This window comes from Passer domesticus, chromosome 16 (assembly GCF_036417665.1).
Source record: "Passer domesticus isolate bPasDom1 chromosome 16, bPasDom1.hap1, whole genome shotgun sequence".
Lineage (NCBI taxonomy): Eukaryota > Metazoa > Chordata > Aves > Passeriformes > Passeridae > Passer > Passer domesticus.
This window is the reverse complement of record NC_087489.1, coordinates 6,783,003-6,797,052: the sequence shown is the minus strand read 5'-3', so window position 1 is coordinate 6,797,052 and position 14,050 is coordinate 6,783,003. Positions and strand designations below refer to the sequence as shown.

Below are 14,050 nucleotides of genomic sequence, written 5' to 3'. Positions count from 1 at the left end.
GCCCCCCTCAGTGCTGCTGCCAGCCCCCAGCCATGCACCCCAGGGCTTGGCACGTGCCTGGGATTCCTGCAGTGCAACTGGCCCGGGCAGCTTCCAGTGCTTGGGCTCGTTTTCCTCGGAATTTCTATCCCTAGAGAGCCTTTTATGGTGCAAAAGGGAGAAATCTGGCCTTCGCCTGGCATTTCACCCCCAGACAGCAGGAGGCTGGATGTTACAGCAGTTTAGTTCTGCAAGGGGCTCCCCCGAGTGCCACAAGCAAATGAAACTCAAATGTCCATGTACAACAGCACAGGTGTGCAGAGGTAGCTGGGAATTCACACAGCCCACCTGCTGTGTCCTGATAATTAGTGCCTAGTAATAATCTTATATACAGAAATGCCATATCTTTCCCCAGGAAAGGATGGGTGTAGCCTCAAAGGCATTTTTTTTTTTGGGTAAGGGACACCACCATCTGAGGAGAAACATGAATGCTCCATCTAGAAAACTCCACCTCACAGTTATGAGCTCAGGCAATGCTAATGATAGTGCAGACCTTCTATAAACTGTAATAATCCATTTTCACAATCTGTCTGCAATTACTGTGCCCTGGGTGTGGAAACTGAGGCAAGGTTCAAGGCCAAAGCAAAAGTTGTGGCAGAACTGAGGTTTAAGCTAAGGAACTTCTCCAGGAAAACTTATGTAGATTTACTCTCTATCCTAAATCTGAGGTGAAAGGAGGAGGGAGGAGAGCACGAGTCAGATTTACAGAAGGCATCAGGTAGAGAGAGGAGCTCTGCCCTGAGCAAGATACACCAGGAATAAATACTGATGGCAACGCTGAGTTAGTTTACAGGACAGGCAGCCTGAATTCCCCTCTCCCAGCGGGTGCAGCTCAGCTGGAAGCTGCAGGAACAGGACTGGGGCTCCACACTGCCAGTGAGCACAACAACCCCTTCCCTGCCCAGCAGCCACACCACTGCAGGGTCTGCTGCTGAGGGCTCCCTGGAGGAAACCAGCTTCCACATCTTATTTCCTCCAGCTCCAAGGTTTCCTTAATAGGAAATTATTCCCCGGCTGCACTGGGAGGGATGCAGTCCCCGCCAGGGCAGCGGGCGCATTCCAGCCCCTGACTGAAAACACTGCAGAGCCTCTTTTGATCCAAAGTGTAAATAGTGTATAATAAAAAGAGGTTTGTGTAAACCAGCCAAGCTCTCGGGGAGCAGTGGTTGCAGCTCCAGCCTCCTTATTCACGCCCTGGCCACACGCTTTTCCCGGCACGGCAGAGCTGGTGTTGGGCTGAGCCTGCCCTGCCAGAAGGATCCAGGGCCCCACGCCACCCCAGCCTGTTATTTTTATCCTAGCTGGCCCTGCATGGAGCTTCACTTGCAATCCTGCTGGGTTTTCTCCACCAGTCCCTGAAGCAACTGAGGTTTTGATTGAAAAAAAATCAATTGTGCTCCCCAGAAAAGTTTGGAGAAGAAATGGCTGTCAGGAGATTAAAGTGGGGGTTTCTCCAAGGAGTGGAATGATGTTTGGGAATAGGTGTCCTCCTTGCTTATTTCCCTCCTCTGGTTGATAATGAAGTAACTGATAATTAAACAGGAACAAAAAGGAGTGAGACAGGACAGCCATGGAGTCACAGCCACTGCCCAGCAGCTGAGCAAAGCCTGTGCAGGGTGAGGTTTTCTTGGTGAGGTCAGGTGAAACCTCAAGGACTGTTCTGACCACATTTCCCCAAGGAAGAGGAGAGGAGTGAAGGCTCCCAGATCTCTGTTCTCTGCCAGGTCAGCTCTGAGACTGGCAGGAATGCTGCAGGAGGAGTGTGCTGCCAACACAGCTCGGACACAGGCAGGGATGTGAGCTGGAGGAGGAGAATTTCCCGTGCCCTTTCCAGGCAGACCCTGAAGCCACTCTTATTTCCTCTCTCCTCATCCCAGGAGGGACAGTGGAGCAATTACACTCAGCTGCTAAAATTGACAACCCTAATGCATCCCACAAATCTCCCCCAGAGCCACATTGGAGGCTCCAGGGCCACACTGTGTTCTGCTGCAGTCCCAGTTTGTCTGGGACACATCTGCTGCTCATGAGCCTGTTGGATTTACCACCATCAAACCCTCTGTTTCCCAGGCTGCCCATCAGTGCCCAGCAGCTCTGACAGCGTGGCACAGCATCAGCATGCTCCCCATCCTGCTGAGTGCCAGGGTGGCAACAACTCCTGCTGTCCAGCACCTCCCCTCTGCACCAGGGGGACAGGAGAGGGGATGACAATGAGAACAGCTCCCGAACACATGGGGTGGGGACCATCCCCACGGGAACCTGCGAGCTGGAGCTCCGAGCACCCACCTGGACGCCGCGATCTCCGACTTCTGCCGGGCAATGGCCGCGGCCCTCTGAGCCCCCTCCACGCTCCTGTCCACCTTCTGCCGGATCTTGGCGCTCTTGAGCGGTATCACACGCTTCTTCATGCCCTTGACCAGGACGTTGTGGCGGTACTTGCCCTCCTCCTTCTTGCCGTCGGGCAGCGTGGTGCAGCCGTAGCCGTGCCGCAGGTTGTCCAGCCACTCGCCCTCGTACTTGAGCCCGCTGGAGCGCTCGCTGACGCCGAAGCCGGCGCGTTTGTCGTTCTTCCACTCGCCCATGTAGGTCTCCGTGGTGGTGGCGTCGATGTCGGACTCGAAGGGGGTGTACTCCTCGCCCTCGGCGCCCTCGCCCAGGCTCACGGTGGAGGTGGCGTCGCTGGCGGCCGAGCTGATGCCGCTCTCGCTCTTGAGGAAGCTGACGCGGCTCTTCTGGCTGGCCAGCGAGGACTTGGACTCGGACTTCTTCAGCTTGCCCAGCAAGGAGCCCCTGCGGAAGAGCCCGCCTTTCTTGGCCTTGCCGGCCTCCGCGTCCGCGTAGAGGCTGAGGGCGAAGCCGCCGCGGGTGATGGTGGGCGAGAGGGGCAGGCTCTCGGGGTTGGCGGCGGGCGAGTCCTGCTGCGGCAGGGTGCCGTTGCTGTGCTCGCTGCGCAGGGAGGACAGCGAGGTGCGCAGCGGCGAGCGCACCACGGAGGCCATGCCGTAGGGCACGCTCTGGCGCACGCCGTAGCCGTGCCGCATGCCGTTGGTGAACTGGCCCTGGTACGTGCCTGCGGAGACAAGGGCAGCGTGAGAAGGCGGCCCGCTCCCGGGAGAGAGGAGGGCGGCGAGCTGCGGGGCCGCACCGAGCTGGTGCTCGCCCTCACGCGAAAGCGGCGGCGCCCGGGGAGCAGAGGACACCGGGCCGAGAGGCTCTGCCGGCAGGTGACAGCTGGCTGCAAAGGGACTGAGGGGGACACTCTGCACACCACTTACTGTATGTGGATTTTCATGCAGAGCAGGGAGCTCCGGGGTGCAGTTTGGGCTGTGCAGAGGGTGGCAGCAGCCCCAGCGGGCCTGTGGGCTGCAGTGGCACATCTGCCCTTGGCTTGGTGACAGTCCCTTCAGCCTGTTGTGCAGCCTGTCCCTGGCAGGCTGCCAGGACCACCCCTAGACCCCCGAGTCAGGATCCCACATGTGCATGGACTGCCCTGGTGCCTGAAGCCACATCTCCCTGGCACGGCCTTATGGCTTCTCTGAGTTCCCGAGATCAAGGCTGGTGCCACACTGCACAAAGCAAGAGATGGGCAAAAAAGGAGGAGAGGAGCAGCTGTGTGTGGGGTTCCTTCAGCTCTGCCCCAGAAAGCAGCACCCCACCCCACTCCTGGAGAGGGCAGATGGTGTCATATGAAGGGAGACACAGAAAGGATCGGTTCACCATGGCCAGGGCTGCACCTTGGCTACAGCACCCTGCTAAGAACCAGCAGGACTTTGGTAGTGACATCTTGAAGGACTGGGACTGCTCCTTTCCAGATGCCCTGATCCCAAAGGTGAGCACATTTGCAGGCTCCAGCAGAGTGGAGACCCCCACTCTGACTTTTCTCACTAGGATGTCAAGGGACTTAAATTAGCTGCCTCAGAGGCCCCACAAAAAGAGCTCCTGGGAAGGGCAGGGAGCTGGGGGGGCACAGCTCCCACCAAGCCAGCACAGGGAAGGTCAGAGCATCCCTGAGCCCTGGGGATTGGGATGGGATGGGATGGGATGAGCCATTTTCCCAGCCTGGCTCTCATCAGTCTTTAGATGCAGCTGCCTCAGAAACCAGCAAACCACCCAAAACAAAGGCAGCATTCCACTCTGCTCCTGGCATTACAGGACCTGGAATGGGCCACCCCAGACCACACCCTGTGGCTGCCAGCAGCTCCCTCAGCCTGGGGCACAGGCAGAGGCTGATGGGGGAGCACAAACGCCTTTGGAAAGGCCACTCTATTCCTTTACTCTTCCAGGTGCTGCTTCATGTAAGCGAGGGGTCACCTGTGCTGGGGGTATTTTCACAGACATCTGTCCTAAACCTGGTTTGCAAAAAGCAGTGACCCACCAGAAGACTCATGATTTTGGGAGAGCAGACACTCCCATGGTCGTGAGGAGGCTCAGCCAGGGCTGGGCTGAGATGGAAGGGGGTGACCCATCTTCAAGGCATTAATCTCCCCCTCAGACACTATTACTGAGCCCAGGGATGACCCTGCTCCCCAAGGAGCAAATCCAGTTCCTTCTTTGGCGATCGTGGGAGTGCATATTTTACAGTCTCCCAGGCCACTTCTGCAGCATAATCTCTCCTCCCAAGCTTCAGGTTTCGTTGAAATCCTCTTTGGACCTGCCTGTGGAGTGTTAACTTACAGTGCTGAGGGCCAGGAAAGACAAGAAGTGCCCGAGTGAGCAGCAGCTGCTGCTCTGGGTGAGCTGCCCCCAGCCAGCCCCTGCCCACCCTGTGACACAGGGGATTATGGGGTCCCTGTAAACAGCTGGTCTCCCCTACAAAAATGTAGGGGTTCAAGTAGTACATGGCATCTGCAGACTGCAGCCAGCCATGGGGAGCCATCTGCCAGAGCAAGGGGCTATTTTCCATTTTCTTAGACAAGTTTAAAGCTCTTCTACGGAAAAAATAAGTAAAAATAAGCATGGGTTTGGGCACGAGTCAGGAGTCAGAACCATCACTGGAGGTCCAGGCATCTGGGCATGTTCCTCACCATGCTCCCAAATCCCTCTTCTTAAAGTGGTGATGAGTCTTCCTAGTGCAAACTGAAGTTACAGAGACCCCACAGTGCCCCCTTGTCCCTCCCTGCTGAGGTCAGTGCTCCATCCCAGCCACCCAGCCCGCGAGCAGGGCTGACACATGATCAGGGTGACATTGGAGACCTGCTCCTAGGATGGGAACAACTTCACACGTATCAGGCTGCAGCTGGTAATGCTGCCATGTTAATTCCCTGGAAAAGGAACTCTGGAAAATCTTGCAGGTTAAGGGGGTTCACTCACTCCTCAGGGGTCAGGTCAGAGCAGCTGCTGCACTCCAGCAAATCCCCCTCTGTCCCCCTCAACTGCAGCAGAGCCAGCTGGGCTGGAAAGCCACATGGCACAGTGGGTCCCCAGGGAGCAGGGATGGAGTGCCACCCTCAACACAGGTTCAGCTCTGCAGGCTGCTCTCTGCTCCCTGATTTCAGCTCGTACAGCACCAACATCGCCCCTGTGACCAGCGCTGCCTGCATGAACACAGGGCACCAACACTGCCCAGGCAAGGCACGGGTGAGCAGGCACTGCCATGTCCCTGTCGTGCTGCCATCCCCTGCCCAGCTGAGGCTCTGTGCCAGGGCAGGGCCATAAACCAGCCCTGGAGAGGAGCCAGAGGCTGCAGGGAGCGGCTGGAGGCGCCGGGGCCGTGCGTCAGGGCACGCAGGGTTTGAGCAGAGCCAGGCCCTGCCAACACGGCCCAGAGCAGGCACTTCACAGAAAATGGGCTCTGCAACATCCCTCTGCAGCAGGGCTGCACATCCCCAGTTCCACCACAGCCCAGTTCCAGCACAGCCTGGGCAAGGGGGCATGGCAGCACGCAGAGCTGTCAGCCAGGCTGCCACGGGCTCACGTGTAAAAATATGTAAAAATAATTAAAAAGCAATGGATGTGGAACAAATAAATCTCTGTTCAGGATAGGGAGCGGACTTCCCTGCCTCCCAGTCCTGGTGATTCATCAGAGCAGTGGGACAGACACCTCATCTCATCAGGGTGTGATTAGTTGGGGTCAGGGCCCCAATAATCCTTTGTTGACTGCATTTTTACTTGTCCTAATGACAAAAACCACTGGCTCATCTGCAACCCCCAGGAATACAATTCATCACCTCTGCACAGCCCTGGCCAAAAGCAGGTGATGCTGCATGGGTAACTTCATAGGATGGGAAGGATTAAATTGTGGGATCAATGGAAATTACATCCCTGCAGCCTTCACCTCCAAACACTCCAAAGGAGTGGCAGCAGCCTCTGCTTCACCCCAGCAGCAGGATGGGATGGTGCACAGCTGCTGCAAAAGCTTCAGCTCCCAGTGCCCTCCAGCCCAGCAGCAAGATGCCATCACCAGCAGTGACACACTTCCCCTTCCCAGCCTGACTCAAGGCTCCCATGTAATTAGTGATGAATGTAAATAATACAAACAACCATGTAAATAATGCAAACAGCTCAAATCGCTTCCCTGCCCTACAGTCCCCTGCTGTCACCCAGATACTGCGATGACAGGCAGGGTAGAACTCGGTGTGAGTGGCCAGGGACATTTAAATGATGCACAGCACCACGTGCAGGACAGGCCAGCAGAAACACAGTGCTGCCTTTTGGTGCCAGCAGTACTGTCTGATGGGTTCTGCTGGAAAAGAAAGGCAAAGAAAACCACATAGAGGGGTAAAAAAATTCACTATATTAATTCATGGGTCACACTCAGCCAGGCAGGAGCTTTGCTACAGAGGCAGCAGACAAAAGCCAGCATCACTGTGGCTCTCCCAGGCCCCTTTCCTCCTTTCCCAGCCACAATCCCATGGATGCTCCTTCTGTCCTGGTCCAGGCCCCTTTCCACTGCACTTGCCTTGCCACAGGGAAGAGTTGTGCTGCTCCCTGTCACCCATTTCATCTCCCCACTAAAGCACTTCTGTATTTCTTTTCCCCTCTTCTGTGGTCTTGTGATCACTGACTGGTCTAATTGTTTCCTCGTGGTTAATTGACACCACTGTTTTCCTTAACCCTGGAGAACAAACTGCAGTATCAAAAATAAGTTGGTTTTAGGCTGCACTGATTACAAGTGATGTTTTTTCCCCTCCATACATATAAGCAGTTATTTGTACAGCAAAGACAGGCTTTGGGCTGGACCATGGCTATGCAGCATGATTCAGTGAGCATTTTTTCTGCAGTAAGACTTGACTCAGAGTTTTGACTCATGGTCAAATACACAAAAGTATCCAAAAAATGAGGCCTTCCTTATAGCACTGACAAAACTCACCGGGCAAAGCCAAATAACTACATGTTTACTCATAGCTTGTGTTGCAGAACAGTGAGTTCCTTCATGCTATGCCTTCCACAGCCCCACTCGCTGCTTCAGCCAGAGCATTCTGCCCCTCTAAAGGGCTCTGAGCTCTCCCCTGGTGGCAGCAGCACACAGAGGATATCCAGCTTGGATAACAAAGAGATATATCAGAATGTCACTCTATCTGCACAGCCACACCAGGAGCTCTGAACCCCTTGGCTGGTTTCAGTCTCTTTAAAGCCATCAGTCTCCCATAACTTTCACAAAAATGGGCTTTTGGTAGTGGGGAGACAAGCAAATAACTCACACAGTGCCTGGATAAAACTGTACCATGACCCTGGTTCTTATTAGACACCAAAAATCTATATGAGATTTCAAAAAGCTTCGCTCCAGATTTGGGCTTTTTTTAAATCTTGGCCAGACACAAGATTCAAACACAGACAACCCTATAAGTATATTTTAAGTGTATTTTGAAATGTAAATTTTTATGTATGTCTATATATATATGTATATATAAAAAGTTAAAGTCTATTTTAAAACATGAGAATCAGCTACATTTCCCTGAAATCTGCAAACAGTCCAACCATGACCTAAAGTTTCTGCCGACCTGGCAAGGGCTGCACATTCCCAGAGCCCTTTTCCTCGTGTGGCTGGCTTCCAAGGGACTTGGGAATCGTGTCCCCTACTCGAGGGACAGCAGATATCCAAAGCCTTTCCAGATGTTTATCTTGGCAACCTCAAACATTAACAGGTCCCATTAGCAGTCTGGCCACATCTGGATCTTGCAGGTGAGGACACAAAACAGGAAAAGGTCTTGCAGGTCAGTGGGACCACTCCACCCCTGTCCTTGAGATGTGATGCTGGATGGTGTCCCTGGCTCTGACTGCACCTGTATCCATGTTGCTGTGCCCTCAGAGAAGCTCTTGTGTAGAATGAACAGCTCAGATCAGCTGGGGTGTGATGACCCAGCACACGGAGCACTGGGCACCCCAGCCCAGCCCTCGAGGGCTGAGCTCAGTGTTTTGGCAGGGCACATCTTCACAGATCAGGGCTAAACTGCCAGCCTCCAGTGGCACCAGGGATCAAGCAGCTGGCACGTTCTTGGGTGAGGGACAACACCCTGGGGAGCACTGTGCTGACAGAAGCAGGATATCCTATATCCCTGCAGGAGACAGCATTGGCTCATCTCTCCCACTCTTCTGCCCCGTATCAAACCCCTATGTCAAGTCTTACCACTCAAAATTCTCCCCCAGAACATTAACTGGAATTCCAGTAGCCCTTCACCCTTAGAAGGATTTGCATTTTAGAAAGCAGCAAGGAAGCAACCGTGCAAATTCAAAGAGACCTGGACATCTCCAGAATGAAATTCCCAATGGCAGCTGCTGCTGGCAGTTACCTGATTGTTGCTCTTTGCTCATCAGAGCACACCTTCCATGTCACCTATGTCCTCCTTTTATGGCCTCACATGAAGGTTCTGTGCACACAACCTGCACCCATTAAACCATTCCATGGCCACAGGACAGAAGGGGGAATAAATTTAAGGAGCTGGAAGGATGTGTCAGTTCATGTCTGTACCTACAACATCCAAGGGCACAAGGAAAATGGGTCAACTTCAAGACTGTATTCTTAAAGTTAGCCACAAACCCAGACAATTCATTGAGAAATATTTATGAAAAACATAGCCCTGAAAGCCAGTCTTGAATTATTCCATTTTTCTAATGTCTATAAATTAGATGCTTTTCATTCTGAGGATTTATATTAATTTTGCTTTATAAATGAAAACCAATGCCTGTCCCAGATAAATATAGATGCAATTTTGATCCATATTTTGAAGGGTATTTCTTTCAAATCACCCTCTCTATTTAGCTATCCTAAATGTGGCAGCCCGGAACATTACAGTGCTGAAGAGCTACTAAATTACTTGCACAGAAATTCTTGCCATGTTTCTAACTCCAGAATTGCCACTAATGCAAGAACACAATTAGACCAAGCATTTACAGAGCACAACAAATATCTGACTACAGGGTGCTGTTGTATAGTAGTGGAGGTTGAAACCTTCCAAATAACCAAAGGGATTTATTTTGGGGAATATGTGTGGCCACGTATTCTAAACAGCTTAGACAGACTCAATCAAAACTCTTTGGCAAAGCAGATGTGCAGGCAGCCTGTCAGAGGCACGCAGGCAGTGTTTGATGCAGAGGGGAAGCGTGCTGGGATGCTGTGGGTGGTTTATATCCGACACGAGAGCGTTCACAGCTCGCTGCCTGGTGAGCGAGCGCACGGCTCGCTGCGGCGTGCACCAGCTGGGAATTTCTGGGTTGGTTCAGCCAGAAGCTGCAATAACCTGTCCCTGTGGAACCAGGAGTCAAAGACTACACAAAATCAAGTTGGTTGGTGTTAACTGCCAAAACAGACACTTAAGGGCAGCTTGGGGCAATGCTCCTGCTGTTCCTCCCTCGTGTCCACTGACAGTGAGCCAGGTGTGCTGCGCCCAACTGGGAAAATCGGGGCACGCACACATGGATGAGATGGCTGCAGCCAAGCTCCCCTTTTTGACTGAATCACCCCAATGGCTCACTGTGGAACACTGTGCCTGTCTAGCAGGAACAGCAGCGGGTCAGCCCTTCGGCAGAGACAACATGCAACCTCTGCTGTCACAGGCTGGGTGTGACACTGTTCATCCCCTCCCATCCCCTCTGGAGCCACCCTTACCTCCATCAGCGTAGGTCTCGGTGCCGTAGCCATCCTGCAGGCCATTGTTCCATGTCCCCTCGTACTTGGCTCCGCTGCTCATGCTCTGCCTCGCGCCGTAGCGTCCCTTAAAGCCATGGGTCCACTCGCCTCTGTAAACCCACCGTCCTTTGGTCTCGATTCCCAGCCCGTGCCTCTTGCCTTGGGACCAGTAGCCTTCGTAGGTGTTGCCACTGGGCCACGTGTATATGCCCACCACCTCGAAGCCGTAGTTCCAGGAGCCCGAGTACTCGCCCTGGCCCTTGGGGCCGGTGCAGATGCCGTGCCCGTGGGCTTTGCCCCCCTCCCAGCCCCCGCAATAGGCGCCTCCATCATCGAAATCAAACCTGCCGCCGCTCATGGTGCCCTCCGGTGCCCCTCAGCCGGGCAGCGTTCCCAGGGGCAGCGCTCCGGGGCTCCCGCATCCCCGGAGGGAACGGGCTGGGCGCCGACAGCGGCCGCTCCTGCCTCGCCTGGCCCGGCCGAGGGGCTGGGGCACGGCAGGAGGGAGAAATTGGACGAGAGGGAGGGGAGAAGGGCGGGCCGAGCTCCAGCCCCCCCGTAGGGGCAGCCGCTCCGCGCCGGTACCTGCCCCGCGGGCACGGGCATGGGCCGCCCGCGGAGCCGCCCCGCCGCGGAGAAGGGATGGGGTCCCGATCCCCGAGCAGAGCGAGGGATGGGGGTCCCGATCCCCGCGGCGGAGAAGGGATGGGGGTCCCGAGCCGGCCGCTCTCCCCCGCCCGGCCGCCTCCGCCGCCCGCCCCGTCCCGCTCTCCTCCCCCGCCGGGAGAAAGGTCAGCGCTGCCCTAACAAGGCCATCGGATCCCAGGAGCTGCTCCCAAAAATAACCCCCCTGGAGCCCGGCCCCCGCCTCGGGGCCCTTTTATGAAGGAGGGGAGAGACACATCCCACCCCCCCGCCGTCCCCCGCCCCGGGCAGGGATCCAGGCGGAGAAGAGGCTGGGAAAGTAAATGTCTGCTTAAAATAGAGCCTGGGAAGGGGCCGCCGCTCCCCCGGGCCGGCAGCGCTGTCCCGCTCCGCCGAGCCCCGCGGATGCGGGGCCAGGTCACTCCCACCGTGTGTAACCGGGCAGAGGTAGAGCGGGCAGTGAGAGCACAGCCCTCACCCGAGTGAGCGAACAGCGCACTCAGCCCCTCCGCTGTTTCCCAAAGTGACCCTCCAGAGCTGCTTCAGGCAATGAAAGAAGTTCAGTTGTAGTCATTTACCCCTCTCTCCCAAACAACAAACTTCCCAAATGTCCTTCGGTTTAACAGCCTGCAGCATAACTCGGTCTGTGTGTGTAAAAGACGGTAGAGAGCTGCAGACACACAGAGTAGCGACAGGACACCTCGTGTGTAATAATGTCATCAAATACAGATGGCAGAGGACACGGGCTGAAAGACCAGCTAAGAGGCTAATCCAGGGCCTCTCCTCTTCCAGCACACCCATCCCACTCCCAAGGAGACACTGCTCGGAAAAATGACCCTCCCTTACTGACCACCACACTGAGAAGCTGCAGGAGTTGTGGGATGATATCAGCCCTTCCAGAGGAGATCCCAAAACCCCACCGAACTCTGGGGCAAAGCTGCCACAGACAGTGGTGGGTTTGGACTCAGTTTTTCAACTTTCAACCTCCACCCCAGCATTTCTAGGAAGAAAAGGCACAGAGGAAGCACACAATGTATAACTGCAAGAGAAGCTCTGTGTACGGATAGCACACAAACACAGAACACCTGCAGGCACAGGTGAGAAGGACAAGTTAGAAAGTTAATTACAAAGGGCTTCACTTTTATTCAGCCACAGGAAGGAATGAGCTCTTTGGTAACGGACTCCAACATGACTCAGAAATGCCACTTGGCAGAACCAGCCCTCTAAACCCTTCTTTAAAAAAAAGTCTGATTTTGAAATTGGCTCAAGTTAAATTTTTTTGTTGTTTTAAACTAAGTTTTTAGACTACTTAGGCAAGTTTTCAAGGTTCTTGCTGCATGATTAAGGGCCATAAATTCACATTTTCTCAAAGCAAAACTAGAAGGTTTTGCTTTATGGTTTCTGTGAAGACCAAAACATTTGAAAAGAACTTGTGGTAACAGAAGAGAAAGCGTTAAGGCAGCGGTTACAGCAACTCATGGTCTTCTGTTCCACGGTGTTCCAGCACTTACAAGCCCAAAGATGTCGTAACTGTCCCAAGAGGATGCCAAGTTCAGGACTATGTAATTATTTACTTAGCAACTCTTCCTAATTACACAGCACAGTTGTGAACTGATTACACACTTTGTTAAAACATTAATAACTTATGCAGATTTTGGCATTTAAAGAGCTTTTGTTGACCACCAACAAACCCACACAATCTTCAGAAAGCACTGACAGTCTGTGTGCACAAAGGCACCACACAGAAATAAGAAGCACCAACAAAATAAGAGCTGCTCTTATTTCTTCATTTTGGCAGAAAAATTCCCATTTTCCCTGAAGACTGAGCCTGCTGCAGCAGCCAGCCCCAGCCTGGGGCTGACCTCTAGTGGCACTGCTCATCCCTTCTCAGTCAGCACCAGCTCACATTTTTCTATTTTTACATCTCCTGGCTTTCAATCCCCTTTAACACAGTACTGAGCAGTGGACAGTGCAATCCTAAACCCTGCAGCACAGGTCTGTGGTCACTAATGAATGAAGTGCTAAAAGCAGTGCAGTCTTGAAAGGCACTTTCAGCTCCACCACAGTGCTGTGGCTGGAATTTGCATTTGAGAACAGTTAATAATTATTTGAGAAATAAAGTCATTCTGCACTTTGTAGCCCAGTTTTGTAGACAATAGTTACCAAAAAATTGCCTTGAATTCAGAACACAGGTGGCAGAAATGCAGCTATTGCAGAGCACAGAAGGAGATGTGGGACATAGGTACATTCTGCATGGTGCAGGTGGCACTTCAGAACTGGCAAAACAGGTAAATTTACATGGCCACGTGTTGTGAGACACCAGGTGCTGCCACAGAAATTGTAAAAAACCCCCAAGAGAAACACCAAATGATTTTGCAGGAAAATGTTTGTCTCCACATCTTACACCTCAGAAAACTGAGGTACCACAAATAGGAAAGACAAACCCAACACAAATTTCTCACCCTCACAAATTATATTATTTGATGGGATGCTCCTTTGCTGGACACTTATAAAAGAGACACTGTGCTGATGCACACTATGTATGGAGAGCTGCTGGCTTGTGAAGCAGTAAATGCCAGGAGAATGCAGAGCTGGACAGGGCAGCTAAAGTGATGATGGTTTAGCAAGACTGGAGTGGAGAGAGTGCTCAAGATTTCCCTACAGCTGACAACTGTTCACTCCAGTCTATGGGTTTTAATGCTCTATAGGAGTCCTATGGAGTAGGCTAAAAAAGAAGCTAAAACAACCCCAAAACTGACAGTCAGTGTATGAATTAAGACCACTGAAACGAGCAAATTCTGGTTTGGTCACCATAACAAATACAGTGAGCAGAGCCCTTGCCCTCACTCTTCCTTTGGTTAACCACAGCAGCAGCTCCCCTGAAGAATGCAGGGTGTGTCTCGTGCACACAAGTCTCTAAGGCCTGTTGGAAATTCAGTGAAAGGTTTGCTTTCCACTTTTACAGTAATAGTACCTAGGGGAGGGTAGGAGATATTCACACTCCTTTATGAAATAAAATCAGAGGCACAAGCATCCAAAACCACAAGCCTGAGTCCTACAACCTGAGGTCAAAGTGATTTCAAAGGAGCTGAATGACACCAGGTGTCTCACAAGAGCTCTAATCACTGAGCAATCTAGGGACTCCTCTCCAACAAAGCAAAAAGAGGATTTTGGAAACAAAGTAGAATTAAGTGTTGGGTCTCTTAAGTACAGGCAGGTATGCTCTAGGTTAATTTACCACATTATCTATTCCAAGCTTAAATTATAATGCTGAAACTAAACTGTTTGTCCAGCTTAAATAAT

General features: G+C 52.9%; 1 protein-coding gene and 1 long non-coding RNA gene across 2 annotated transcripts in view; one reads left to right on the top strand and one right to left on the bottom strand.

Moving 5' to 3' along the window:
* Positions 1 to 10,822, bottom strand: part of JPH2 (junctophilin 2) — a 31,271-nt gene extending 20,449 nt beyond the window's left edge. The window contains exons 1-2 of the mRNA XM_064390997.1: positions 10,082 to 10,822; positions 2,323 to 3,106 (exon numbers count right to left, since the gene is read on the bottom strand). Coding sequence (XP_064247067.1) covers positions 2,323 to 3,106; positions 10,082 to 10,460 — 1,163 coding nt within the window. The 5' untranslated portion in view covers positions 10,461 to 10,822. The remainder of the gene's footprint in view (positions 1 to 2,322; positions 3,107 to 10,081) is intronic.
* Positions 3,250 to 11,692, top strand: LOC135281812 (uncharacterized). The gene is made up of 2 exons (XR_010348293.1): positions 3,250 to 3,865; positions 11,540 to 11,692. It is a non-coding gene; the product is annotated as an uncharacterized LOC135281812 (long non-coding RNA).
* Positions 11,693 to 14,050: the final 2,358 nt, after the last annotated feature.